This window comes from Patagioenas fasciata, chromosome 5 (genome assembly GCF_037038585.1).
Source record: "Patagioenas fasciata isolate bPatFas1 chromosome 5, bPatFas1.hap1, whole genome shotgun sequence".
NCBI classification, from domain to species: domain Eukaryota; kingdom Metazoa; phylum Chordata; class Aves; order Columbiformes; family Columbidae; genus Patagioenas; species Patagioenas fasciata.
Window position 1 is genome coordinate 27,387,620 of NC_092524.1, and position 26,320 is coordinate 27,413,939.

The following is a 26,320-nucleotide window of genomic DNA, read 5'->3' on the forward strand; positions in this document are numbered from 1 at the left end:
AGCAAAAACACATCATGTGTTGTTCCTTCCTAGAAATGGGAGGACTGTGGTGTCTGTGATGCTGAGACCTCGCAAGCATAACCAGAGGGGGTTCTCTGTGTCTCCTGGGGGCTGATTCCCTGTCTGCCTCTCCTGAGGTGGGGAGGAAAACGTGGGTAGCCATGCACATCAGTGGGTCTAAGCAGGTGTCCACACAGGGTGTTTAAAGTGGAGGGCTGGGGTGGTGCCGTGGGTCTGGCTCCACCATGGCACAGAGTGATGAGCACAGGGGACAAGAGGCTGCTTCTTGCAGCGCTGTTGCCACATGAACAGAGCCACAGCTCATTTACAAGGGACTCTAAAAATACCTGAAGGATAATCAAAGGCTCCCGCAGAACAGCATATGCACTAACTAGATTTTTCAGCTCTCTGAAGTCCCCCGTTTGAAGTTGTTTTGATCCAAGGGGAAAAGCAAGTGTGCTGTCTGCACTGCTTTCAGTCACCCCATTTCTGGGGAGGCTGGTGGTCCCTCAGAGACGTGCAGAGTGGGAGAGCAGTATGGAGGTGGCACAGTGGACAGGACAGGGACAGGACAGGGAGCCACGAGTGGTGCGGACAGGGTTTACAGAGCTGTGCTCCCAGCCACCACAGGAACTCATGTTGCTTGGGAGAGTTGTACTGGAAAACTGGGTAGCAGGTGGGTTTTAGGTCTGAGCTGTCTTCTCAAGGGCATCTTGAAGCCCTTTCTTTTCTGGGTTTATCCCAGTTTCAGCGGTCACCAAGAGTTCGGGGAAGCAGAGGAACTGGCTGCAAACCTCCAGCTATTGATAATAGCTGCAACGCAACTGATGGATTAGGTGCCACTCTCTCCTAGCGGATAGAGGATTATGGGCCAGCTCCATTTGAATTTTTAAATGCCTCGGAGGAAAAAAGCTCCTAATAAACCCAAAGTGACAATGAATAGCAGGGTTAAGAGAAGAATTATTCTGTGGCAGCTATTGCTGCTTTTCAATGCACTGGGCTGGGAATCACTGAGTGACTCTGGGAGGGAAGGATTGTCCCTGGCAAATGCACCATCCATGTTCGACTCCCTATGCGGCAAAAGTACATCTTTCCCCCCGCTTCTATGGTGAATGCTTCAGTAGCATCAGCGTGGCTGTGCAGCTGACAGGCTGGCGGCAACTCTCTTTGCAAAGCCAGCAGCAGCCTGTGGCCCTGGCAGACTCACTTTGTTGTTTATCCTTGTGATGGGTAAGCAAGTGTGCCCAAACTGTCAGTGTGGTAAATACTTCCCACTCCTGCCCCTCAAAATCTGGTTTCTCTTACTTTCATGTGCAGTTTTTGATCTCTGTGTCTTGTTAGGACCCAGCTAATTCCAGTGACAGTATTAGGTCAGCTAAGTAGGTATTCCTTCTTACAGATGCACAGTTTACAGAATATCATCAGCATCACCTTGAAAGTACTCAGATCAGCAGAAATTCTGAATCCGAATTCACTACTTAGTTTTGTTTCAGGGATGGAGCCAGTGTCTGGGAGAAACCTGATTCCCAGATCCTATTCCCTAACCTCCTGGCAGCTGGAAGAAAGCCTTTACAGCTTTATTGAGCTGCCACCTTGCTGAAAATAGACAGTAAAGAGCCTGTGCTTGGCCAGGATAGGACTCCATTGCTGACTGCTCCCCTTCTCATTGTACTCCCATCCCTTGACAACACCCTTCAGAGGATGTTCTGTTGACTCACCCCAGCACTTTATACCCCTGACAGAAGCTGCAAGCGGAGGGGACTTATGGCCTAGAGTAAGCAATGTAGACACACTGTTGATATAGTTTGGAATTATTTACTTGCGGTGATTTACATATTGTGCTGTAACAATAGACAAAATGGCTGAGCCTCATGCTCTGTCTTTGTGCTTTGGACTGTGCAAACAATATAGAGTCTTGACAAACACTATCTTGCTCTGTACAATAAACACACCGGAACACTGAAGGACCAAGTAAGCAGAAAAGCCTTCTCATGCTGGAAGGCCACAAAGCACTATTTCACTTTGCTACTATTCTTGTGCGATTTGATTATTACCAACAGAAAAAACAATATAAAGTGTCAAGTATTAGTATTTACTCATCATGCTAATCTTCCAGTAAATGAACCAAATATATTTTGATACTTAGTTAAATTCTGAAACATATAAGTAAACCCCCAAAGCTCTGCCCTTCAGTTCAATCAGACCTTCAAAAGAGTGCAGGAAGTGTGGTCCAAGCCACGTTATCTCCCATAGCTCACTAAATGTCATCATGCTCAGCTTATCTTAGACATCAGGAAAATTTTGCAAACCTTGGGCTGTATTTGTAGAACCCAAAATACGATGTCTTCCATTCTGGAAAAAAAAAAAAAATAGGTGTCTTTGGACACTACTGCCAGATAATACCGATGACAGATGCCAGCAGAATGCGAAGTACTTCTGTTCAAGGTGTTGAAAGCACAATAATGCCTGGGAGACTAGTCGAGCCTGAAAATTTTCCCAGACCCGTTGAAGGGGACTTTCCATTCTTTTCTGATGTATTACCTCTTTGCAAAGCAAACATGGTTCCTGTCACCATTCAATGGAGGATATTTGGGACAAAAAGCAAGGGGAAAACTGTGCACTGAAAAAGTGTTACCCTTACAGGACACCAGCTGCAACCACTTGCCTGTTATAAATGGAGAAGGGGACAAAGGGTAGTAATGAGTCTAAAACATCCCAGAGCTGCTTCAGTGACTATCGATGATCTGTGTTTTGTTCTTTTTTTAATCTCTTCTACTGCAGCACAAAATGCTGAAAATCAAACTAGATCATTTATTTGGGAAGATCTAGCTCTGAGGGCAGGTCAAAGCAAAGCAACATATGGCTACGATCTATTTTTTAAGCAGGTAACTCCTTAATGAAGTCACAAATTATTTCCTCTGGCCTCTCAATCCCGTCTTCTGAACAGAGGCCACAGCAGGAAAGCACCTCTCCCAGGCAATGCTGGATGCAATATAAGAGCTGCATTTCTCATTCTGATCTACAGTAGTCATGTTTGGCTTTTGTCACTGGATGAGAAACAGTGAATCCTTGTCCTTAAACTCACAGCTCTCTGGCCCTTTGTGAAAAGGATTGTTCATCCTGACCAGGTAGACTGCCACCACCCCCCGTTTTTTTGTGCTTTTGTTGTCGTTTTGTTCCTTTGTGGTTTTTGTTTGTTTGTTGTTTTGTTTTGTTTTCTCTGGCCTCTCTACAGTCTCTTAGCTTCCAGCTTCACATTAATGGGTTATAGCAGACATAATAATCAGTGCAACCACTGAATAGCCACTGGGGATTCTAATGGCTATTTGTGGTCACACACATACCTAAAGAACATTAATTGCCATAACTAGGCTTTTTTTGCTTCTTACGATGCAATTCATAAGCAGCACCCTTTAATTTAAGATGTGTTAGTGTTGCTTGCTACTGCTCCTGTATTTACAGCTTCAGGAGCTGCAAAGCATGGAGCTGCCTGTCTGGGTTCTCAGGCCTTATTGTACTTAAGCAATACTTTAACAGCTTGTGTTGCTGAAGCTGTTTGATTTCATGGCACTGAGCATTTCCAGATACTCTGCGTTTGTATTGATGATGTTGTCATCTCCCACAACAACCCCCTGCAGCTTGTCTCCTTGGGCCAGTGTAGCACCTCCAGTCCTTGGGGTGCTGGGGCTGAGGGGCACACAGGCATTGCTAAACAGGCAATACAGGAGGTTCAGAGGGATAAGGGCAGAGCTGGAATGCGATGACAAACAGACCCTATTCAGAGAGTTCAAAAGGGCCCAGTCTGAGCGTCCCAGCCCCTCCGGTACCACACGTACGCAGCATTCCTCCTGTTCAGGACAGACAGCACCCTTAACTGCGCCTGCTTTCAGCCCCTGCTCAGCAAATGGCTGCCTCGTTAAATAACCACCTGGCAGCCTTTGTTCGGGCTGCACTGAATGCGAGAGACAGTCTTTCCAGGCTGAAATGCCAGACACAAAAAATGATCCAGCCGGGAAAGATGCATGCATTTTCCTTCTTCCTCTCTTCCCCATTTAAATCCCATTGCAGCAAAGGAGGGAACAATATCCTCTTTAACACTAATGGCACCACTTCACACGTAAGACAGATTTGTGGTTAAGTAGTGTGTATACAGGTATTTTTCTGCTGTAAACCAGGACATTATTTTGTCACAGCAAAATCAGATTGCGAGAGGCTATTCCTTTAGATGCTATAGGATTGCTATCTAATTACAGGGTGTGCCAAAATCACCAGGGGCAGAGGCAGATAGTGCTGTTTACAATCAGTCACCAAGATGTTATAAAAGGCTCATTAAAATAAGCAGGAGGCAGAACTAGAGAAATCTCTTGGCAGCAAGGCAAATATTTGGCCCCTCAGGCTTTCCGGTGCCAGCCAAGTAGCATCATACCATGAAGTTATCCTTCTTATAGTTATTCTGAAAAAAAGAAAAAGGAATCATAGCACTGCCAGGAACCTATATGTATTAGGCAAATATCACAATGAATTTTGCACTTAAATGGAAATAATGATTCCAAATCTATAGGAATATCTACAGGTAGATCATGAACACAGCAGCTATTAAGAATTCACTATCAACTAAAACCCTGTGTCAATTTAATTCACAGTATCCTACAGCTTTTTGTTAATAAACAAAAACCCATGGAGCAAAACAGGAGGTAAAATTTCTTTTTGTTTAAATCCCCTCTAGCCAGTTGAAGCAATATCAGAGATTAAAACATTGGGTATAAGATTCATTGACATACTTTGTTTTTCTGTTTGTTTGCTTGTGTGGTCAAAGCTGGTTTTATCACTCTATTCAAAGTGATCTTGTAACTCCTGGCTATACCACCTATAAAGGGAATAGCAGTGTCAAGATAGCAGAGTTTTCAGTGTACATCAGCCTTGTCAGTCTCTTCACAGAATCACAGCATAGCTGAGGATGGAAAAGACCTCTTGAGTTCATCTTGTCCAAACCCACCCCTGCTCGAAGTGGGGTAAACTACAGCAGGTTGTTCAGCTCTATATCCCATCAGATTTTGAGTGGCTCCAAGGAGGGGGACTCTCAACAACCTCTCTTGGCAATCGGTTCTAGTTTTTGACCATCCTCACAGTAAAAAAGCTTTTTTTTCCCTTTTTTTTTTAATGTGCTCATATGGAATTTCCAGTATTGCTGTTTGTGCCCTTGCCTCTTGTCCTGTCACTGGACACCAGTGAGAAGAGTCTGGCTCCATCTTCTTTTCTCCCAGATCAGGTGTTTATACATACTGATAAGTTCCACCCTGACCCTTCTCTCGACCAGGCTGAACGGTCCCAGCTCTTTCAGCCTGTCATCTTACAGAAGATGCTCCAGTCCCTTAACCATTTTTATGGCCATTTGCTGCACTCTCTCCAGTAAGTCCATATCTTTCCTGCACTGCGGAGCCCAGAACTAGACACGGCATGCCAGATGTGCCCTCACTGGTGCTGAGTAGAGAGGAAGGATCACCCCCCCTTCACCTGCTGGCAATGCTTTTCCTGAGGCAGCCCAAGACACTGTTGGCATTCATTGCTGCAAGAGCACATTTCTGGCTCATGTTCAACTTGGTGTCCACCAGGGCACTCTGGTCCTTTTCTGGAAAGCCATGTGCCAGATGGGCAGCCCTCAGCCCTGCAATGGTGCATGGGCTTGTTCCTCCCCAGATGCAGGACTTTGCACTTCTTGTTGAACTTCAGAAGGTTCAGGTCAGCCCATTTTTCCACATGCATCTGAATGGCCGCATAACCGCATGATGTATCAACTAGTTTTGTGTCATCGACAAACTTGCTGAGGGCATCTCTGTCCCATTGTCCATGTCACTTATGAAGATGTTAATCAGCATCGGTCCCACTACAGCCCCAGTCACCGCTAGTGATGGGCTTCCAGCTGAAATTCATTCCCCTGTTCAGAGCTCTCTGTGCCTGGCGCATCAGCCAGTTTCCAGATACTGTTTCTGGTAGTTTTCCTGTGCCATCGGTATGGCAGCCTTCATTTGACAGTCTATTAGACTTGTTTGACTAAGTCATCAAAATAGGATGGATGCTAGATAAAGCCTAGCTTCATATTCTGATTTAAACAAGTATCAATCTGACCCTGCAGAAATGAACTCTGAGTTTTTCAGTGTTACAAAATATATGTTTCTGGTTTTAGATTTTGTGATGTCTTATCCCCATGCAAGTCCTTTAACACTGTGTCTACTACTTGAAATAAAGCAGTAGGACAGGCAGTGTGCATATGGGGGTCATAAAATCAACACTGCCAATGCCAGACTTTCAATCCATCTAGACAAAAAAAAAAAAAGGGGCAGTAAACAGTAACATTTAAGCCATGTCGAGTCTTGAAAGCGCACACAAAAAACAAGCCCTGGAGAGTCTGTCTGGTCAGTGAATTCCTTCTGTCTGGAAGTGATGAAATGCATGGCAGTTCTAAAGGGTAGTCTTTGACTAATGCTGGTATGAGGATTTGAGTGCAATAGTTAACTGTCAAACCAAAACCATCGATCAGCTGCTAAGGTATGAAATGATCCCACTTCTTTTGTCTAGTCTTAGATGTTGCCTGGAATATAATTGAAGTATTTGAAATTTTCTAGCTCAGAAAAACCCAAACAGAAAAGATGGCAGGTAGCAGAAAGATTTGCTCCAGGTTTTTGGAAATAACATCACCAATAACTTTTATCCATGTTCAGGGTCTTCCTGGGTGACACTGCAGAAAGATATAGGTATTCTGCTAAAGGATCCTGAAACACATTTTCATGAATCTTGAATACAAGGTATCAAACATTCCAGGAAATAAAAGTGAAGGAAGGTATTTGATTTCTTGTTGGCAGTGTTTGCTTCAAAGGCTACACAGGATGATAGTGTTGACTGTCTCACTCTCTCTTTCTCTGTTCTCTTAGTTCTATATCTTTCTCTATGTATCCATCTACTGCATGCTGGCTTCACTCTCTCATACTGATGCAGTGACAGTTTTGTGATCTCCATTTTTCACAGCCTTGTGAAGTATTATGAGAAACAGTGACTGGTAAAACATCTGCCACATGTTTGTGATTATGGAGCCAGCACTCATCAAGGGACTTGGATGACAGCACTAGATGTCAAGGAGTGGCTTACATTTCCATGATACCTTTGCTCCCCTCTGCTTCTCCACAGAAACAGGGACCTCAGAAATTACACTGGGCAGGCTAATAAAACCAATTCAAATCACCCAGACAACCAAATCCCTTGTTCCTGAGAACCACTTGAGGTGGGTGATTGTCCTTTAAACACGTTTTCCAGACAGTTTCTCTGGCTAGGATGAAGCAGGAAAATCAGAGAATGTGGTGTAAGAAGAATGCTGTGCCAAGCAGCTTTGTGGAGAGGAAGATGGAAGGTGAAATGCAGCTTATTCCTTCAGGCTCAGAGGCCTGGTGGAAATCTGGTTAGCAGTAATCATGATGAGCCTACATGTGGAGCTGGTGCCACATGGCTATCTGTCTCCTGGGGTTCCTCAGCATTTCTTCCCAGTGGTTCCTCTCTGTGCCCGTGACGTGCAAGCCCAGGCTGCACTTGCCGAGCACGTGGCTCTGCCCAGCACCATCCTGGCTCAGCATTTCCAGCTCCACACTGGAAGCACGCAGGAGCTCATGAGGCACCTCAAACATGATCATCTCATTCCACACAGGGTTGATCTTGTGTTTTGCACGTTTGGTCTGCTTCTTCTTCAGCTTCAAGGACTGATGCCTCAGTGTCACCTTGACAGAAACATCTGTGTAGGAAGTTGAGAGAGACACCATATTAATGAGCATGTAACAAAATATGTGCAAGAGAATTTTAACTGGTGCCATCAGAACATAAGAAACATTGATCCTGGGGGGTTGGTTTTCACTTTTTAGAAATTATTCAAATCTCTTTGGCTTTCTAAGCCAAACATCTATTTTTTTTTTTTTTCTGCCAAAGACCACCCTTCCCACTTTATTTCTAGATTTACATAATAGCAGAAACAAGAACCTCTGTTTTCTTGCTATTCTACTTACCATTGCCAAGTAGATCTTTCAGCTGCTTGGAATGGAGATTTTTAGCCTTAATAATCACCACCAGCAGGCGGTTAGCTGCTGGCAGGTAGCTGATAGAGAGCAGAACCTCTCCATGGCCTGTAGATGGCTCCTGGAAATTGACACACAAGAAGGGTTAATTTTTTTATACAATCTTGGCTGTAACATTAGGAAAACTAAACAGTATGAGGTGATGAGTGGACAGTTGTGAACCAACCAAGCTGTGTCACTGTCTTTGTACAGGAGATATTTCCAGTTACACTGAATGAGAATGAACCTGGCAAAGATGTCCGAGAGGACTCCCCCACTCATGAGTCCTTGATCATGTCAGTTACTGCTTGCTTTTCTCTCTGGAGAGTAACTGCTTCCCAGCATCTCCTTTCAGTGTAATATTTAGTCAGAAGAAGAGGATTTGAGGCCGAACTACATGCAAGTAGTCAGATATCCCTTTACTGAGAGGTTATTTTTTATATCCCCTGCTTCCATTCCTGCTTTTCATAATTCACTCTGCATTTCAGGTGCTCTGTAAGGAGGCTCTTATCAGATGTGGATCCCAGTCCACGCTGCCTGGCAGGAGTGTAGGGCTCCCTGGGAAAGAGTAGGTGATTCCCAGGTCTGTGCCACACAGACAGACCCTGGAGCTGAAGTTGAACCTTCTCTGACACACTTAGTTGGTATGGGAAAAACCCAGTCAGCCTGAAATCGTCCATGAACTTGGCACAGCACTTTACAGAATGTCCTGAGTTGGAAGGGACCCACAAGGATCATGGAGTCCAACTCCTGTCCCTGCATATGACAACCCCACAGTTCACTCCATGTGTCTGAGAGCGTTGTCCAGTCTCTTCTTGAATACTGTCAGGGTTGGGACTGTGACACCTCCCTGGGGAGCCTGTTCCAGTGCTCAACAGGTCCCATAGGTAGCTAGTCATGGCCCCACGCCTGGCATTTTCTCTTCCTTCCTAGCCTGTCTTCCCTCAGGCCTGCGAGCAGCTCTCCCTGCCACCCCTGTGGGGTTTCCTCTGGGACAAATGCTCTGAACCATCAGGCTCTCACTTCAGCAGGCCACACCTTTTCTTTTCTCCTTTCCTTTCCTTTCCTTTCCTTTCCTTTCCTTTCCTTTCCTTTCCTTTCCTTTCCTTTCCTTTCCTTTCCTTTCCTTTCCTTTCCTTTCCTTTCCTTTCCTTTCCTTTCCTTTCCTTTCTCCTTTCCTTTCCTTTCCTTTCTTTTCCCTTCCTTCCCATTAGTGATGGGACTCTTAGCCTCCTGACCTTTCTCCTCTTCCTTCCCTCTTGCCATGGACAAGCACCTGGAAAGCAGAGGGACAGGAGCTCTCCCCTGGGAAAGCAGTGGCCATTTCCTCCTGGGAGTGGGTGGTAAGGAGAGAAAGTCCCCACTGGTGTGTGCAGAGCTGCCAGCCTGCACCAAGTACCAAAAGGGGAGCAGTTATTCTCTCAGTGAGTAGGTGGTTGTGACAGAAATCTGGTTTAGTGCGAGGTTAATGACCCAGAAGAGTCCCCAAAAGCCAATGTCAATTCAATAGACTCCCTTTGGACTCCTTAGCATGATCTACGCGCTTTAGGACAGACAGCCCTTCTCCAGGCCATTTCTGTGCTCTGCACTCTTGCTTCTAAGCGAGCCATAAATATTTCAAATTAAGTTTTCACCCGGTTACTTGCAACAGGCAAGGACAGGCCCCTGTGTGCTCCGCATGAGCTGATTGAGTCTCCAGAAAACATGGCTGTCATCGCTGTCTGGTTTGAATGACTTATTTGTCGTGCACAAATCAGGTGGGAGGCCATTAGCAAGGAAGCCTGAAATTCAATCCCAAAGCAACCCAAGTAAATATTTTTTTCATGCACTCAGGTAGCAACAAAGGGCTAGTATGCATTTGTCTTACATAAATCCTATCCTAAATCTAAGTGGATGTTAAAAATTCCCACACGTAAAAACAGAGGCAAATCCAAATGACTGTAAGTCCACTATGAAATAATAAGTGTGTGTACATGGAGGGACAAGTACACATACTGCCTCAATACTAAAGCACAGTTCAGGCAAGTCATAAGCTGCTTTTATTTATCCATTCTACAGTTCACCAGGTCCCACTCCTTAGCTCTTGGCTAGCATTTGGTTCCTGTAGCTCCAGGCATGAATAGATAAAGTGGAGATTGGGGTGGCAAGGCTCTGTAAACGGGAATACACACACGCACACATTGTGCACACATGTCATATCTTGTGTTTATGGCCTTCTAGCCCCTAATATTCTGATCAAGTTTTTGACCAGGCAGTATTCACACGAACCCAAAACCTACAACGGTTGGTGTCTGCTGGAGTTTTGCATGAAGAGACCAAGCCAGAGGTACTTTTCCTTGCCCCTCCTTCTGGGTTTTGTTTGGGTCTTTGTTGGGGTTTTTGTTTGTTTGTTTGTTTTCTTTTTCCTATTAAATCCCTAACCTGCACTTTGTGCTGCAACCTTGCAAATTCAAATAACGACCAGAGCTTTAGTCTTCCTTTCTGCCAGATAAGGATAAAAAGCATCAGGGAGTCATCAATGAATTACTTGTGCAGGGCACTGTGAAATCACAAACGGGAAGGTGCTGTGCAAGGAGCCGCTATTATCACTGTCATTAGCAAAGCAGTTGGAGGGAAGGAAGACAAGATAAGGATATCAGTCTGCAATATCTACACTCTGCATTGCTCACAGGACTTCATGAATTCCTGAATACTAATTACATTATCTAGTTAGCTGTAAGCTGCTCTCTGAGCTCCTTCCCTTATGTGTGGGAGACTTACTGGGAAGACAGGAATGACATTTCTGCCACTTGTAGCTTTTCAAGGAAACGCCAGACTTTAAACAAAGCCCAGTAACTTTGTTCCTGGATGGATGCTGTCAAAAATAGCTCCTCTTTTTTTTTTTTTTTTTTTCTTTTGATCAGCTCTTCCTCACTCTCTCCCGCTCTGCTTCTCTATGAATGATTCAGGATCTGTATATAAGCTATCTGTGTAACGGTTGGCTCTCTCAGGTCCCAGATGACGCAAATTCAGTTTTCACTGCACATCCTCAGCTCAAACTGGGGCACTGTTCCGCAGTACTGTTAGTGTTAACCTTGTGCTGTCAGCATGCAGAAGAAATGAATGCTGCCCTGCTTATATGCACAGTTGTGAAACTGGACAAAGGCAGAGTACCCAGTGTGTCAGGACTGCATCAGGTGTACTGGGTGATAACTGACCATTGCTGTGAACAGGCTGGTCCTTGATTACCACTTACAAAGCAGATACTACAGTAGATTAGGAGGATGTGGGGCCTCCATCTATCTCAGTTTAGGAATTTAAATCATTATCTTGGAATAATTACTTTTGGACATATTTTTTTTGCAGCAGTGAACTGGGAACTCAGTTCAATTTACAGCTATTAGACAAATATTTAGCTTTGTGCTTGAAGTTTATTAAACTAATTCAGATCACCCGTTTATTTCTGCTGCCTTTCTCTCTGCCAGAGGTTTTTTAGAGTGGCCAGCCCAATTAGCATTCAAACGGCGATCAGATAAATTAGCATTATTGGAAATTAGAAATGCTAACTCTGTACTCTGTGTTTGACCAACTCAGTGGAGAGCCCTCACCCCTGACAGTGACACGCAATCATTTATTTCAGCATGCTTAGTGACAACGCTGTTGTTGTTTTGCATTACTCACCCTCTACCATACCAGAATACAATAGGTACCTGTTTGTAGCGATGTAGTAGCAACAATGGCAGTGCCCTACTGCCATGTTGTTCAGTGTATTGCTACTGCTAGAAGAATAATCTAGTTCATGGCAGGGAAAACACTCCTGAAGAAATGTGCAACAATTTAGTACATATGAAGCATCCCCTGTACCTGCACCGAATACTGTTGGGATCCTTCCTTCTATTTTCCCTGCCTGTGCAGACAGGAAGGGGCGGGTAAGGAAGGAAAGGGATGTTTTGATGTTTAAATAAACCAAAACAGTGAAATTAGTCATATTTTGACATCTCCAAGAATGAATAGCACTGCTGTATCGATCCCAGTAAGGGTAAGTGGTCTTCGGTCAAACATTTCATTCCCAACAATGTATTTCACTCCTAGCTTAAAGCTCACTGAGGTGCCGCTGTATGCCCTACCCACAGCCAGCTCTGCAGAGTCCCTCTGTCCTGCTCTGTAGGCACGCTCTGTTTTTTCAGCTCTTGCCACTACTGTCCTGCATCGCATCGCTAACTCACAGAACCTCAGTAACTTATTCTAGACATAGGCTTTGAATTACAGATATCAGTGTCTGATTGTCGTGTAATTGAGCAAGGAGGAGAGGGGGTTTTGACAGGTCTCAACTGCCAGGAGCTATAGATGGAAGGGCTGCGCTGATGGGCCTTTGATTGCTTTCTGAAATGATTAGCTACATACCAACAAAGAGCAGAGTGACCTCTGCAGTCACACATCACCCCTCTAAACCTGGGTCCAAACAAATAAAGCCATCCACTGACATGCAGCTGTCTTGGAAAAGGGCTTCTCTTGTCTGAACAATTAATCATTACAGTTTCTGTACTACAGACACAAACTCAGTCCATACCTTCTCTGGGGTCTTTAGCCTTTCCCACTGGGCCACCCCAAAGGACTCCTCCATGTTAGCAAGGCCCAGTTTGAGTTCCCCCACAATGCTGTGTCTGGAGAACTTGTCGCAGTTTCTCAGTGTGAGAGTCAGTGTCCCCTCTGGCATCTCCTCTTCTGTTAATGGGAATCTCAGGACCTCCTCCCAGAGGGTGTGAAGCATCTTCTTCTTCAGCTCTGTCTGGGCCTCAGCAATACCAGACTTGCTCACCAGTGTGCCCAGTACGTAGCAATGGCAGCCAGCATCTTGGTCCCCACTCATTCTGCCATGCATAGCTGGAAAAGAAAGATTGATTGTAAGGACCTTTCATAAAACACAGCCTTGAAATATTTGTGGCTTAATTGCTTATTTCATGAGAGTCATAAAAAAAAAACCAGCTGCATAGATATTGACCCCTGTTCCTGCTTGCATGGAGCAGATTAACCCATAAGCCCATACTCTGGTATTTTCCTCATGCTGCACATTATCCTTGTCTTTCTGCCACTGCAGAAGGACCTGTTAGTGTTTGGGAGCCCAGCAGCTGAGTTTAAGGCAACATGCTGTGTTGGAAGATAAAGAGCAGCAATGAGATGAGACACTGCATGCCACAGGGATGGGCAGCTCTCATTTACTTTTACATTCTTACCTTCTTTTAGCTTCTTACAAAGGCTTTAAAAGCAGGATGGCCAGTCACAGACATAAGAGATGGGCGAGACCTCCCTACTGACACACATCCACCCCTGCAAGCCAGCGTGGGATACGGGTTTTACATGCTGCTTGTCCAGCCTCTGGTAAATGACTCCTCCAGGAGCCATCCCACAGCCCAAAAGATCTGTGTCAAGAGACATTCACCCCTGATTTTATATCCCTTTTATGTTGAAAAGTCTAGAGTGTGAATCACATTTCATACTCCAGTTGCATCATCAGAATTGTGCTGCCATCTCCACAGGAAGAGGAGCATGCCTTCCTCTGAGGAGTCATGAAACAGAACGGCTTTGTGGGCAAAACTGAAGTCCTTGCTGCAGCCACTCCAAGGACAGCTGCTCCTGAGCTTCCAGGTCCCATGGTTCACAGGAGTCTCCTGGTTTCTTGGGGGAGCAGAGCTGCAGAGCAGAGCTGGATCCTGCCTGGGTGGTAGTTGGGCACCCATGGAGGAGAATGTGTGCAGTACAGCCAGGGTAGCATCCCACAGTCACGGGTGTTCACCCTGGAGGGGAACTGTGGCTTGCTGCTGGCAGGCAGCCCACAGCAGCAGCTACCATTTAGCACCCCTTCAATTCTCACTTCAGAGGGTGTGATTTGATTAGGCTTCCACAGAGATCTGCACTGTGCATGAATTATTCAGTCAGCTTATTTTACTTTCCCAGGGGAACTGATGGTGCTCCAGCCCTGAGCAGAGAAGCTGTTACAGTTGCCAGTTCCCACTTCAGAGAGTGACGCAGAGCCTGGCTGCCTGGCCAGGTGCAGCCGCACGGACCTTCCTCAGTGTCTGCTATCTCAGCTCAGCCCTTGACTTGAGGCAGAGACAGTAGGGAGTGGGTCAAGTTGAAGAATGAAAGTTATAGAGAGAAGGGAGATGGCCCTGCTCCCAAAGGAAAAAAAAAAAAAAAAAAAGAAAGAGGTTGCTTTGCACCATGTTTGAGACTGGAGGAGCCCATCCTGGTTTCTGGCTTCAGCTTTTGAGCTGTGCAAACAATTGTTCCCAAGCCATGCTTTGCACGGTTACTTTAAACTGCGACATTGCCAGGTATTTCTATTCTGCAAGCCCAGAACCAATTAAACATCCAGTGGTCCTGGGGTCGCATGTTGATTTTAAAGGCAGGAGGGGACCTCTCTATAAAATTAGCGGATGCCTTGTACCCTCCAGATGGAGAACCAACAGTGGAAGACCTCTGCCCCTTACCTTCCAGAAGGGTCACACGCAGCTCAGCTTTTTGTCGATCATATGCAAGGGAGTAGTGCAGCTCAGGGGCCTGGTTACAGCTCGCTGCCCTCTCGGGGTTCAAGTGCTCCGTGACACACACGTCCTTTACCACACCTGGAACTGAAATAACCCCTTTAGCAAGCAAGTCTTCACCTTCCAAGGAGAACAAATCCACCCTGCCTTGACTTGACTTTTCTAAATGTCTTACTATTCCTGCACCTTGTATGCAGGAATATAATTTGTGTTCCTTCTTCCTCCATCAACATATATCCTTTTTGCTCTGTCTTCTCACTTTCAGCTCTTTCTACAGCACTTGGACAAGCCTTCTGCTCTCTACTTCTTTGTACTCTAAGATGGTTCACGCATTTGCTCTTTCACTTTATGCCTAGGCCTAGGTTGCTAAACTACACTCATTACCTGTAATTTTGTTTCATATAATTTTTAACTTGCGTTGGTGAATTAAATCCTGTGTTCCTTGGAATGAGAACTTTAATCTGCCTGTGAACTGCCATGCAACTCTGCATTGGTGCAGATCTCTTTTAAATTTTAACAATACCATCTTTGTCATGCAGAAGATGTCTACTTTCATAGTGCTTGACCAGGTTGAAGATAATGAGCATGGGAAGCTGTGAGGCAGTTTCTCCACATGTGATTTTGAAGCTTAGCACTTATTTCCTACTGAAATAAAGCAAGCTGCAAGGCTAACAGGGAAGCCACAGCTTTTTCTCATCAGAAGCTGTTATCTGCAAGGTCGGTTCTGACTCACACAGAAAACAGTAGTGGGACCAGCACATTTCCTCCTAAAAATCTCAGCCACAATCCAGACCAGTTCAATGTGACACCAAAAGGCGAATGCAACAATTCTTGCTTTATTTTCAGTAACACTTGAGCTTTGAAATCAGTCACAGCAGGAAGCAAACTTGCTTGTGCCACTAGCAGTACAGAGAGGCTCTTAGATCAACACACTTATATAAAGCTTTAGCCTACATGCAGCCACCATCCTTCAGCCTCTCCACCCTATAATCTTCTCCCTGACATGTAAGGATGTGGCGCAGACAGTCTCTTCCTCCAATCCAGCTGCTTCCCATGGTACTTTCTTTTCCATACTCACAAGTCTCGGGGTGGAAGGGTGAATGTAGCAATTGTCCTCCCAAAAGGAAAAAAAAATATAATCTCAACTAATTTAAAAAAACTAGAAAGAGTTCCCTGAAAAAAAATTATAACAGATGGCATGATGTGTCTGGCAAGCCTTCAGGAAGGTTTTATTAATGTGGTAACCAGAAGAGTTAAAAGGCAGCTGTGAAGGTAAAAATCAGTATGGAAGCAACTCAGACATGCTGCCAGATGTATATAATTATTGTTGCATTTTCTCCCAGGCTCCAGGAATCTTATGTTCCAGGCTTTGGCATGTTACCCTTTGGGCTGGCTGGAAAACAAGAACTGTGTTTGGCAAAAATGTCTGAGGTGTCAGCCTTTGGTTTCACTGCACATTACAACAAGCCAAGACCATTTCACCAAACTGTTGGAAAAAAAGCGGTAGGGAAAATGAAGCAGAAGATTGAACCCCTGCTGCCGAAGTCCCTGAAAAGGACAGTTACTCGACAGATAGCATTTGTCCTGGAGGAGATACTCTGCCTAGTTCTGGCCAGATATTTCAGCCATAGCCTGTCAACTGCTTTCAATAAAACGACACTAAGTATATGTTTTTCTACAGAATATCTGCTTCCAGTGAGATGGATTCTTCAAAATAAAAGATGTTTTGGTAAAAAAAAAAATAATCAACCAGACACAACTACAGCTTTTTTATCCAAATGTCACGATGAACTCCATGACTACTTTCTGTTAAACACATGCATTGAAGACAGAACTCACTTATAATGCCAATTATAAGACAGTGAAAAGAATCCTATATATTCATTTTCACATTTATTTCTCTAACTACAACCACATTATGTTCAGAAGTATTACTGATCTACACGTAGAAAAGCAGTTGTTGGTTTGAAGACCAAATGCTCCTACCGTTTTGAGGGAGAACAAACAGCTCTTCATTGACTTGTATCTTCATCCTGCTCTCATCCAAACCAGTATGTTTTCCAGCATCTAGTTCTTCTGTTGTCTTCAGGGAGTATTGTGTGTAGTTAACGATTTCAGGTGAAGTTACTACTGGTTTGGGGCCATAAATGTTGGGAAACTTCAGGAGTGCTCGAGGCTGGACTGGCTCTGCAGTTTTCTTAACGTTGAACTGAAAATTAAAAACTTGTTACTTTGCACTAATTAGACTAATTCTTCTGATTCTCTTAATGTTAAATGAGCTGAGACAAAGGGAGAAAATACAGTGCCTCCGATCATTCTTACCATCATTGTTTCTTGGATTTTAGAAACCATTGCCTGCATGTTCAGAGATTTTCTTGTCAAAGCTGACACCCTTCTACCTGGTGTATGTCTTTTCAGATTTATGCCTCTACAGATGTTTGGTTACCACGAAAAAAAGATATGTCCTTGTTGTTTGATTATTCCTGTGTTCCTGTACCAGTTAATCCTTCTTTTCTAAGTCTGTTTTCTCTTAGCATAGAAATCAACCATGAAGTTCACTTTGCTGTGATTGAGGTATGGTATTTTTTACCCTGATGTTTGAAGTCAAACCCAAGATCAAGAGGGTATAGCTATCCACAGATTTAATAACATTTTATGTGAGTATGTAGTAAGCATTAGAAAAGAAAAGGTGTGGCTCATACAGCCATTTTGTGCTAGTATGACCATGATGTAATAAGGCAATGGAGAACTGCTTGAACAAATGGGCCCTACAATGGCAAACCAAAAGCAGTTGATTCACTGGTCATCTCAGCCTCTTGGACTATCTCCTGGCTCCACTTGACCCTCAAACACACATTTCCCCATTTGATCTTAACATTTGATCCCCTGCTGAATCATTAACATGGAATGAGCAGAAGAACCTGAAAGACTATACAATGCTCAGGCAGTCCAAGCAAAGTTTGTCACAAAGGCATTACTGTTCTCCCAAAACAATGAAAAATATTTTAGTGGAATACAACACTCCTCTTTTCCTTATGTCCCAAGAAAGAATCCTGTCTGTTTACAACTGAAATAATTCTTCATTCATTTATATTTGGATTCATCAATAAGAAAGAACAAAAGCTGACTAGTAAATGACCCCAACCCTTGCAACAGATTTTATTAATGTTTCCAGAACATGAAAGACAAAAAGCAGAAGTAAAACTGCCATTCTGGTTGATTATTGTGCAGTGGGATTCTCTCCAGCCTCTCTGCCTGCCAACCTATTCTGTGTTAAGTTCAGATCAAGGGTGAGCCAGAAAATGTTTGTAATTGTAATTAAAGTTTTTCATTAGTCTCATTGTTTCCTGTTAATAATGAATGTAGATGATGCCCTGAAGCACTTGTCTGCATTGGGACTTTGTGGTTCCAGTTCATGTGTCCTGAGGGAGCATACCTATTCCTCCAGAAAGAGAGCTGAAGAAAGAGAGCAGTCTTGGACTTTGAGCTCTTTAGTCATCCTCTGCTTACAGAGATCATAGCACTATGGTTACATGCACTTGGCAGTGGTAAAGAACTAAATAGGTCAGCGACTCCATCTTCCCAAGGCAGCATCAGTGTTTAAGAAGCCCACTATATAACACAGCATTTTGTCTTGTCTAAATTTAGGGGCTTTGAAAGAGAAGTGGGTTGAGAAAGAAAGACATCACTGTGTGCAGATCCCCACCTAGAATTTCGCTGAGTTCAGATATTATGTAAGACATACGGTGCGGGTCTGTAAGTGAGATCCCGCTTTTAGGGACGTGAGCCTCATCAGTCCTAAAATATATAGGAAATATGAAGTTACTTATCCAAACCTTAAATGCAGTTTTCCATTCTTCTAAAATTAACGCAGACCGACAAAGTGAAGTATGTCAGGAGTCACTACACAACAGTTTGAAAAACGAGGTTGCTTTTGTTCTGTTTTGTTACTCCTGACATGCATACAGTGCCTGCCATGCTGGTCAGTCTCTGCTGCTCCTTCTCTCCTGTATAAGGCGGTTATCCTTCCAATCACTGACTGTCGCACCAGGGCAGTGTGCCTGCATTGCTGTGTGCTGCTAGCACATGAAGCACTTTGGGATCCTTGGGGAAGAAAAACACCATACAAAGCTGAGTTGCTGTTAGTAGAATCTTTTCTTGCACTTGTTAAAAGCCAGACATTTAGTCAGGAAATCCATCAGCACACAGCAAATAGAGCTTCACTGGGTCTAAATATTCCTCTTGTCTGTCTGCTCTACAGAATTAGAGATGAGAGACATATGCAAGCACAGTGGGACTAGCCCACCCCCTCTTCCAACTGCATCTGCCTCTGTTTATTATTTTTGCTGCCAGCTCTGTTCCCCAGTGCTGTCTGCTAATCTAGTTCATAGCAGTGCCCTACAGAAGTTCCCTTTGCAAACCAGCAGCAGTATCTTAAAAGAGATGAGCAGAAGACTTCAGATAGTTGTGCATAAAACATGTGAAAGCAAAAAAAAACGAAAGTAGCAAGGAGGCTGCAACTGATCCTTCTGGGTCCCTGCTCAGTGTCACTCAAACAATGCACCAGATTGTTGCCACTGCTGGATGCATTTAGTAACGTTCATTCTGCATGCTTTTCTGAGACTCTGCAGATATACAGTGGGTTTTAATTGATCTGCAGATGTATCTTTGTGTTTGAACGCTTCCTCTTCACGTATGCAGGGCGTGTCCATGGGGAGCCTCTGTCTATCGCAAATACAAGCATCACTGTCATGGGAGACATGCCAAGTCAATAAAATGCAGTCTTGCTTCGTCTTTCTTTTGTCACCTCTGTTTATCAGAATCAGTGGCCCTGACAGGCTTCAATAATAAAGTATGCCAAGCACTGGCTAGGACAAACAGTGTACTAATGTAATCAGAAAAAAGTCCCAACAGGTCAATTTATAAACACAGACAGAGATGATAAAACTTCATAAGCTCAGAACTCAATTTGGGATTAATTCCTTCAAGGTATATAGACTGATTCTGAATCAGTGACAGCATAGGAGAAAACATGTTCCTGGCAAGAAAACTATTTTAATTGGAAAGAATTGTTAAACATACGGAATATGCAAACTAAGAACATTTTGCACTTTCTCTGACAGAATGTTCATTCAGCTGCTGTAATTTGGCCCTATTTCTTCAAAAAAAAAAAAAAAAACAAACAAACCCAGTAACATTAGAAATAATACTTCTAACGAGAAAGTCTACAATGCTAAAAGAGTACAATCGTTCAGGTAATAGTGATACACTGAGGGCAGGTTGAATAATTTGATCCCCTGTTGGTCAAATACTAGATTAAGTCACAGCAAAGCTTGATGAAGGTAGAAATATTGTGAGGACCGTAACCTAGCTGGGTACTGGAAGCTTATTTGGACTTCAGGGTCACTTAGTGCTTATTTCAGCCATGCAAGCAGGGTGACACACTGGAGGAAAAGCTCCAGGATGGATTAACACTTTTCCAAAATTTCACTAAAGGCTGTATAAAAAAAAAAAGTCCATTCCAAGGATGGAGTTCAGGTAAACATTTGGGAAGTTTGTGAGCTTTAAGAATACAACAACAAAAAGTTTCTTGTAAAAACGGGCTGATGGTGAGGTTATCTGTGGGTAGGGTTGTTCTGGACAACAGCTAGAAAAAAATGTTATGCATAGTGACATGACTGTCAAAGTTATACACTTCTCATTCATTTTAACAGTAAACTTGGAAAAACTCAGTAAAACTCAGAGGAGTTGGCAAATCCTCTCTATGGGTTAGAAAATACAAAAAAAAAAAGGAGCTTGGAAAGGACATGACAAAGCTATCAAGCAGGACAGCAGGTGAAAATCATCCTAGCAAAATACAAACAGGTACTAGGAGGGATTCACCGTGCTCAAGGATGAACACTCAGAATTAGCAGCAATCTCTTGAGAAGACCTAAACTCAGTGTAGATGTTCATCCATGATCAGTGGAGCCATCCTCCAGCAACCAGAAGCTCTGGTAATGTCATTCTGTGTATCTGCATCAGATCTCACAATACAATTGGTAGATTTGGTCATCTTTCCTGAGAACAAACTGCAACAGGAGCATGAGGGTGCAAGGGCTCTTTTCCACTACGACCCTAAGAGTGTTAGCCAGAGAGAGACTGAATATATAACTGTAAACATTACAGAGAAGTTCAGTTAGGACTCCTGCTACACTCTTTATAATACAAAAGTAATAGGCAGCTCAGATCATTAAAAGACAAACAAAGACTTACACAATGGATCACTGGCCTTTGGAACAGGCTGCTGTGGCATAACATTTGGTTGAATGGCTAGATGAAAGCAAAAAGGACGTAGGCACGTACAAACATCAAGAGCAACAACCAACAGGTAATACTTTCAGAGACTGGACAGTGCTACAGCTCATGCTAAAGACTGTAGTCAACCAAAGAAATAAGTCAAACATTTCCCTTTAAAGGAGGGCTTCCCATTAATAAGTATATTAGAAGGGTCCTATAGTTCTCCTTTTTCTCTCTTGTAATGAGCTCAGGAGTAAATCAGGTTTGGTTTTTTTTTTTTTATTCTAGCAAGGAAGACAGACCTCACAGGGATGCCTGACATTATCCATACTCCACATTGCTCTTATAGTAAGTGAAAAAGCAATTCACAGTGTGATGAGATTGTCTGGTCATCACACTCTAGATTCTCACTTGCATTTTATTATCATTTCAATGACTCATTTTAACTTCACAGATAATTAATCTCCTCAGAGGGGCAGGGAGGAGGAGGGATGGTTTTCACAAGAAACCAGCTGTTGACAGGGAACTATCCTATATGAACCATAAGATATCTGAATAGAGTTGGAGAAATAGCTGTTATAGGAGATCCCAACAGGAGTCACCTCCTCTTTACAATGCTGCATGCCACCTGGTAAAGTTCAGTCTTCTCTCCTCAGGAATTTATTTCCCTTGTGATCCAGCTTGACAGCTAAGCAGCATTTCCAGTCCTCCTCCCTTATTTTTGCAACTAGCAGCTTTCTCTTTGGCAATGTGGCAGCTGTCTCCTGCTCCAGTAATTCTGTGGGTCACCCAGCTCCTGTCTCTCTTTTTCCTGCAATCCTCCTCCCATTAACATATTGTTACATCCTGAACACTGTAAGCAGATAAATAGGCAGCATAAATCACATGCTGATTAGCCTAACAGGCAAGTCGCATTCCCACCCTCTTCATTTAAAGAAAAATCACAGAGTAAATTAAGAGACTGTGTCTTACTTGCTGGACTGGCTGAAGCACGCTGGGCTTAGTATTTTCTGTGTCCTCCTCTTGGTCCTTTTCTGAGAGTCCTTTCCCAGGTTGCTTGCATTTGCAGAAGCAGGTGAGACCGCAGAGGGCAAGGATGCTAGTTGCAGTCCCTAAGGTAGCCCCCAGGGCTATAACTGGGGCAGATAGAACCATTGTCCTGCGCTGCACAGGAACAAAAAGCACAGAAACCCTGTGACTCCCTCTTCTGCCTGGGAGAGCAGCTCTCACACATCCACGCTGATTTCTAGCCTGGTTTCATTCTCCTTGGAAGTCTGAAAACAATTCTCTTGTGCAGCAAAGAAAAAGGGACCAATCTAGAGACAGAGATAAATCATCCCACCTTTGCTAGGCAACAAGGCTTCCTTTCTATCCTGATGATGGGGTTTCTGCTCCAAGTCAGGTAGAGGAAATAGTGGTTGTGGTGCCTGCAATCTCCATATAGCTGTAAACAGGCAGTTTTCATTGAAGCCTGTTCTCCAGCTCCACTGGGAAAAGTCTGATGTGTGATAGAGAGGAAAGACGTCAGCAGAAGGGGCTGGGCCTTGCTAGCTAACTCACAGAAAGTGCATCCAAATGTTTGATCAACTCTCTAGCAATATATCTGAGGGCTACCTTGCTAATTTACTCGAGAGGCTGATTTTTGCTGTCTTAAGGCAAAGATATCGGTTGCCAGAAGGTGCTGGCCTGAGAATCCCTGTCGTGGTACCATTATACATACAATAGCACTACAGTCAAAATAAAGCCCTTGTGTAAGTCAGACAAAACTTGGCAATCCTTCAGAGGCTGAGGAACAAACACATGCAAGAATTAAGCACTGTCACACATCTCACCAGGTTCCCCTCAAAGCGCAGGGTCTGAACCTTTTGTGGCCGCTTTCTGTAGCATCAATGCAGAGCAGCAGTTCTATTTAAAAAGACAGCAGAAAATCCTATCAAACAAGACACACTGGCATATATGCTACTTCCTCTGGAGAGGCTGAGAGAGCAAACAACATATGCTTGGTATTAGTCACACTGCTTACTACACCGGTGTCAGGCAGTGGGCTGGTGAGCAGAACAGAAGAACCTACATGAATAGACCTGAAGGGCTACACATCCGTCTCAGTTTTCTCTGGAGGTGATAGAGTGATTAACTTTCCCTGACTCATTTATTTTTGTGTTATTTCTCAAACTGCCCAACTTGAGGAAGAGAATAAATTCCATCTTTTGATGTGTTTCCTGTGACATGTACAACTGTTTCCCAAATACTTCACAAGGAGTACCTAGTGGACCAGAAGATTATTACAATGCTGGGTCACTATATATCTGGTCCAGAGTGGAACTGGCAAACAAGAAGCAAAATATTCCTTATAAGCCTCTGGAAAAAATACCCAGTTCTACTGGGAGTTTCTTTATCTTTCTGTTTTGGAATAGAGTCGATGCCTCTGGATCAGGAAAAAAATGAACTATGTACACAGAAATGTTTAGAAATCCAGTTTCTATGATCTTTCTGCAGCTCAGGTTTTGCCATGGATTTTTTTTTTTTTTTTTTTTTTAATATTTCTCATCTTACTCATGACGACTCCATTATAGATGACATCTTCACCTGCCTGGCACAAAGCTTTCCTCACACATCTGACTCTCACTTTAATTGTTAGAGATTCCTCTTTAACACTGCAGCATCCTTATGGCTGCAGTGCACATTCTGTCATCTTGCCTTCTCCTCACCCTGCCAGGCTAGTCAGACACGCATCTTGCCCCCTACTTCCAACCCTCCCAACAGCCCATCAAGAACCACTATAGACTCCTTAAGCAAAGACAATCCCCCAATACTCTGCCAAAACCATGGAAACTGGCCTTTCAGCTCAGCCCACAAAAGCAAAGCCTTGAGCTTTGTCTTCTGCCTATACAAGAACATGAAAGTGGCCACACCATGCTGGATCACTATCACATCTCTTGCTGTGTTTAGTAGTGGGAAGAACATCACATAGAGGAGATTGAGAAATCTGGCTAAATGCTTCCTTTACTTCTTGCTCTTTGTGGCTCAGGAGCTTTCAAAGCCTTGAGTAGCATCCTTGTGCTTACCTCTGTTGCCCTGAAATTTCTCTGCCACAGTTTGACTGTTGCGACAATTTGCTGACCTACCTAAGAACTACTTCATTCAGCCCATAGTTGAACAGGCAACATTGTAATCATACGGCCCCAAGGTCTTATCTTGAATTTGAAGAATGTACCATATTGTCACAGACTTCCAGAACCACTAAAGAGCAGTAGAAGAGAGTCTGAAAGAGGACAAAAAGGATGAACATATGGTTTAGATGCCTTTGGTTTCCTCCACAGGACGGGATCTTCCCCAAGGTGCCCATGAAATCTAACACAGCTAGATCGGAGGCCCCTGAGATTTGGAAACCATATGAAAAGGAAGAAGGTGTTGTTAAGGGTGGAATACATTGATGGAGATTTGGAATGGAGAAGGCATTCAGTCCATCCATGAGATGCAATCTTCCTGTGTTTTCTACAAGCTGTTCTGAGAATTACATATAACAGAATGGTTTCACAGAATGGTCTGGGTTGGAAGGGACCTTCGAAGATCATCTTGTATAGAATAAACTGTGGAAAGAAGGCCACATTAAAATCTCTCTGCAAGGCAATAATCTAATAGTGTACCTCTCCAAGATGTTTTCTAGCTGCTCATACATGAAGATTAAGTTTTACTTGCCAGAAATTGTGTACACTGTGAAAAGTAAGATGTACAGAATCATCATCAGATATCATATATTAATAATCATAGCCAGACAGCAGCCTTTTCCTGCTCTTGCTAGGGAAACAAAACAGCTGTTCATAAACATTGAATATTAGCAATATGTGAGCTTCTACAAGCGACAGGCCAAAGATTGTGGAATTTTTTGTGTGCGCTGATGCACGTAACTGGTACAGATACATAATTTAACTGTATCTTTGGCACGTACAGTCACTGCATCTATCTGCCATGGTTGCTTATTCTTAACACATCTTGTTCTAAAAAAAAATGGACCATAAATTTATTTCAAAGCCAGATTTACACTTGCTGGTTTTAACACCCAGTAATAAAATTGCTTCTTTTTCTTTAATGCAGCAGTAGGTTAAAATTGGGCCAGGCTAATTACCTTTTTCACTGGCCGTTCACACTGATACTGTCCAGAAGCACATAGATTTTTTTATCTGTCAGGTCTACCATTGGAAAGACACTTGCCAAGGCAGAAAGACAAAAGCCTGCTTTGCAAGCTTTACTTTATGGGCAGGTTCAGGCCTGACAGCATATTTTACAGTCACTCTATCCACATGGGTTATCCAGATTCTGATACATGTATAAGAATGACAAAAGCATATACTTGTCTTTCGACTCCTGATACTTCAGACATGAATATTCCATCATGACAAAGTATGAGACACTGGACAACCTTTGATGCCTTTCTGTCCATTTACTATATGAAAAAGGTTTTCTCTGAATGAAGAATTTGTAGTACAGTTCACATGGAGAATTACAAAAGCTTTTGTATTGTCTAGCTGTAGTTCATGCCTTACCAGAAAGAAGCCCTTTAATGCAATTGCCAACCACCTGAATAAGCAGGTCAGGGATTTGCAACTTTTACTCTGGCATTAGAAGACACAAAGTCCCAGAATCCCTCACTATCACAAGGAAAAGCTGACATACATCTGAATGAAGGATGGTTGCAAACTACTTTCCCTGACTCAGACCACTCTGTCAGGGGCTGGTATTTGTCAAGAAGATCTCTGATTCTCACTGAGGCATTTCACCAGGCAGAAGTGTGAGTTAAGAGCAGGAAATGGGAAAGGGATTTTTTGCAGGGAAATCCTTTAACAGTCAGATTTATCCTGAAGGTGTAAGATTATGTTTTCACTTGTCTTGACTTGTTACGAGATTCTGAGATTCTCTGCTACAGAATTGGGACACTTTGAACAGGCTTATGGTCTAAAATAGCTTACTGGATCATAGCAAGGGGTTTACATCACCCAATTTTTGTCACTGAAGTAGTCAATTAATGACAGAAGACCACAAATAGCTCTCATGCATTTCTTTAACAAGGAAACAAACCATGGTGAAAACAAAAGTGAGGGCAAAAGGCTTGTGGTTACAATGACTACATCTATCTCTTTATGCTTTTATATGCTGTTGCCTCAGGTTGTAAATACTTTAAGAAAGGGATTTTGTCTTCTTCCAGGTGCTGAAGTACTCCTCCACCAGATGATGAAGTATTATAGACCACTGAAATAATATTTTGCAGTGCTTTAAGATGAAGCAGTTGTCTCTACATATTTATATGCAAAAACAAACAAAGAAAAAGAAGAAAGATTTGTGAGAGCAGTGTGGGCTTGGCCTCTCCATCACTGTCACTGAAACAGACATGTAGATATAAATCAAGTAAATGAAGTAATTATGAAA

The 26,320-nt window shown here is 43.3% G+C and overlaps 1 protein-coding gene across 2 annotated transcripts; it reads right to left on the bottom strand.

Moving 5' to 3' along the window:
* Positions 1–1,799: 1,799 nt before the first annotated feature.
* On the bottom strand, positions 1,800–22,398 carry SYT13 (synaptotagmin 13). 2 transcript variants are annotated; one of them, XM_065839401.2, is made up of 6 exons: positions 21,869–22,398; positions 16,604–16,826; positions 14,564–14,698; positions 12,643–12,956; positions 8,046–8,175; positions 1,800–7,777 (listed from the first exon to the last, which is right to left on the bottom strand). In XM_065839401.2, the coding sequence occupies exons 1-6, from the start codon at positions 22,049–22,051 to the stop codon at positions 7,473–7,475; spliced, it is 1,290 nt and encodes a 429-aa protein (XP_065695473.1). In that variant the 5' UTR covers positions 22,052–22,398; the 3' UTR covers positions 1,800–7,472. The 2 variants fall into 2 exon arrangements, with proteins under 2 accessions (XP_065695473.1, XP_065695472.1); XM_065839400.2 differs by having other exon boundaries at positions 14,564–14,704.
* Positions 22,399–26,320: the final 3,922 nt, after the last annotated feature.

Coding starts and splice junctions, on each gene's coding strand:
- SYT13 (XM_065839400.2), bottom strand. CDS start 22,051: ATGGTTCTATCTGCCCCAGTTATAGCCCTGGGGGCTACCTTAGGGACT. Junction 8,176..12,642: donor GGCTAAAGACCCCAGAGAAG/GTATGGACTGAG, acceptor GTCAATTTCCAG/GAGCCATCTACAGGCCATGG. Junction 7,778..8,045: donor GAAAGATCTACTTGGCAATG/GTAAGTAGAATA, acceptor CTTCCTACACAG/ATGTTTCTGTCAAGGTGACA.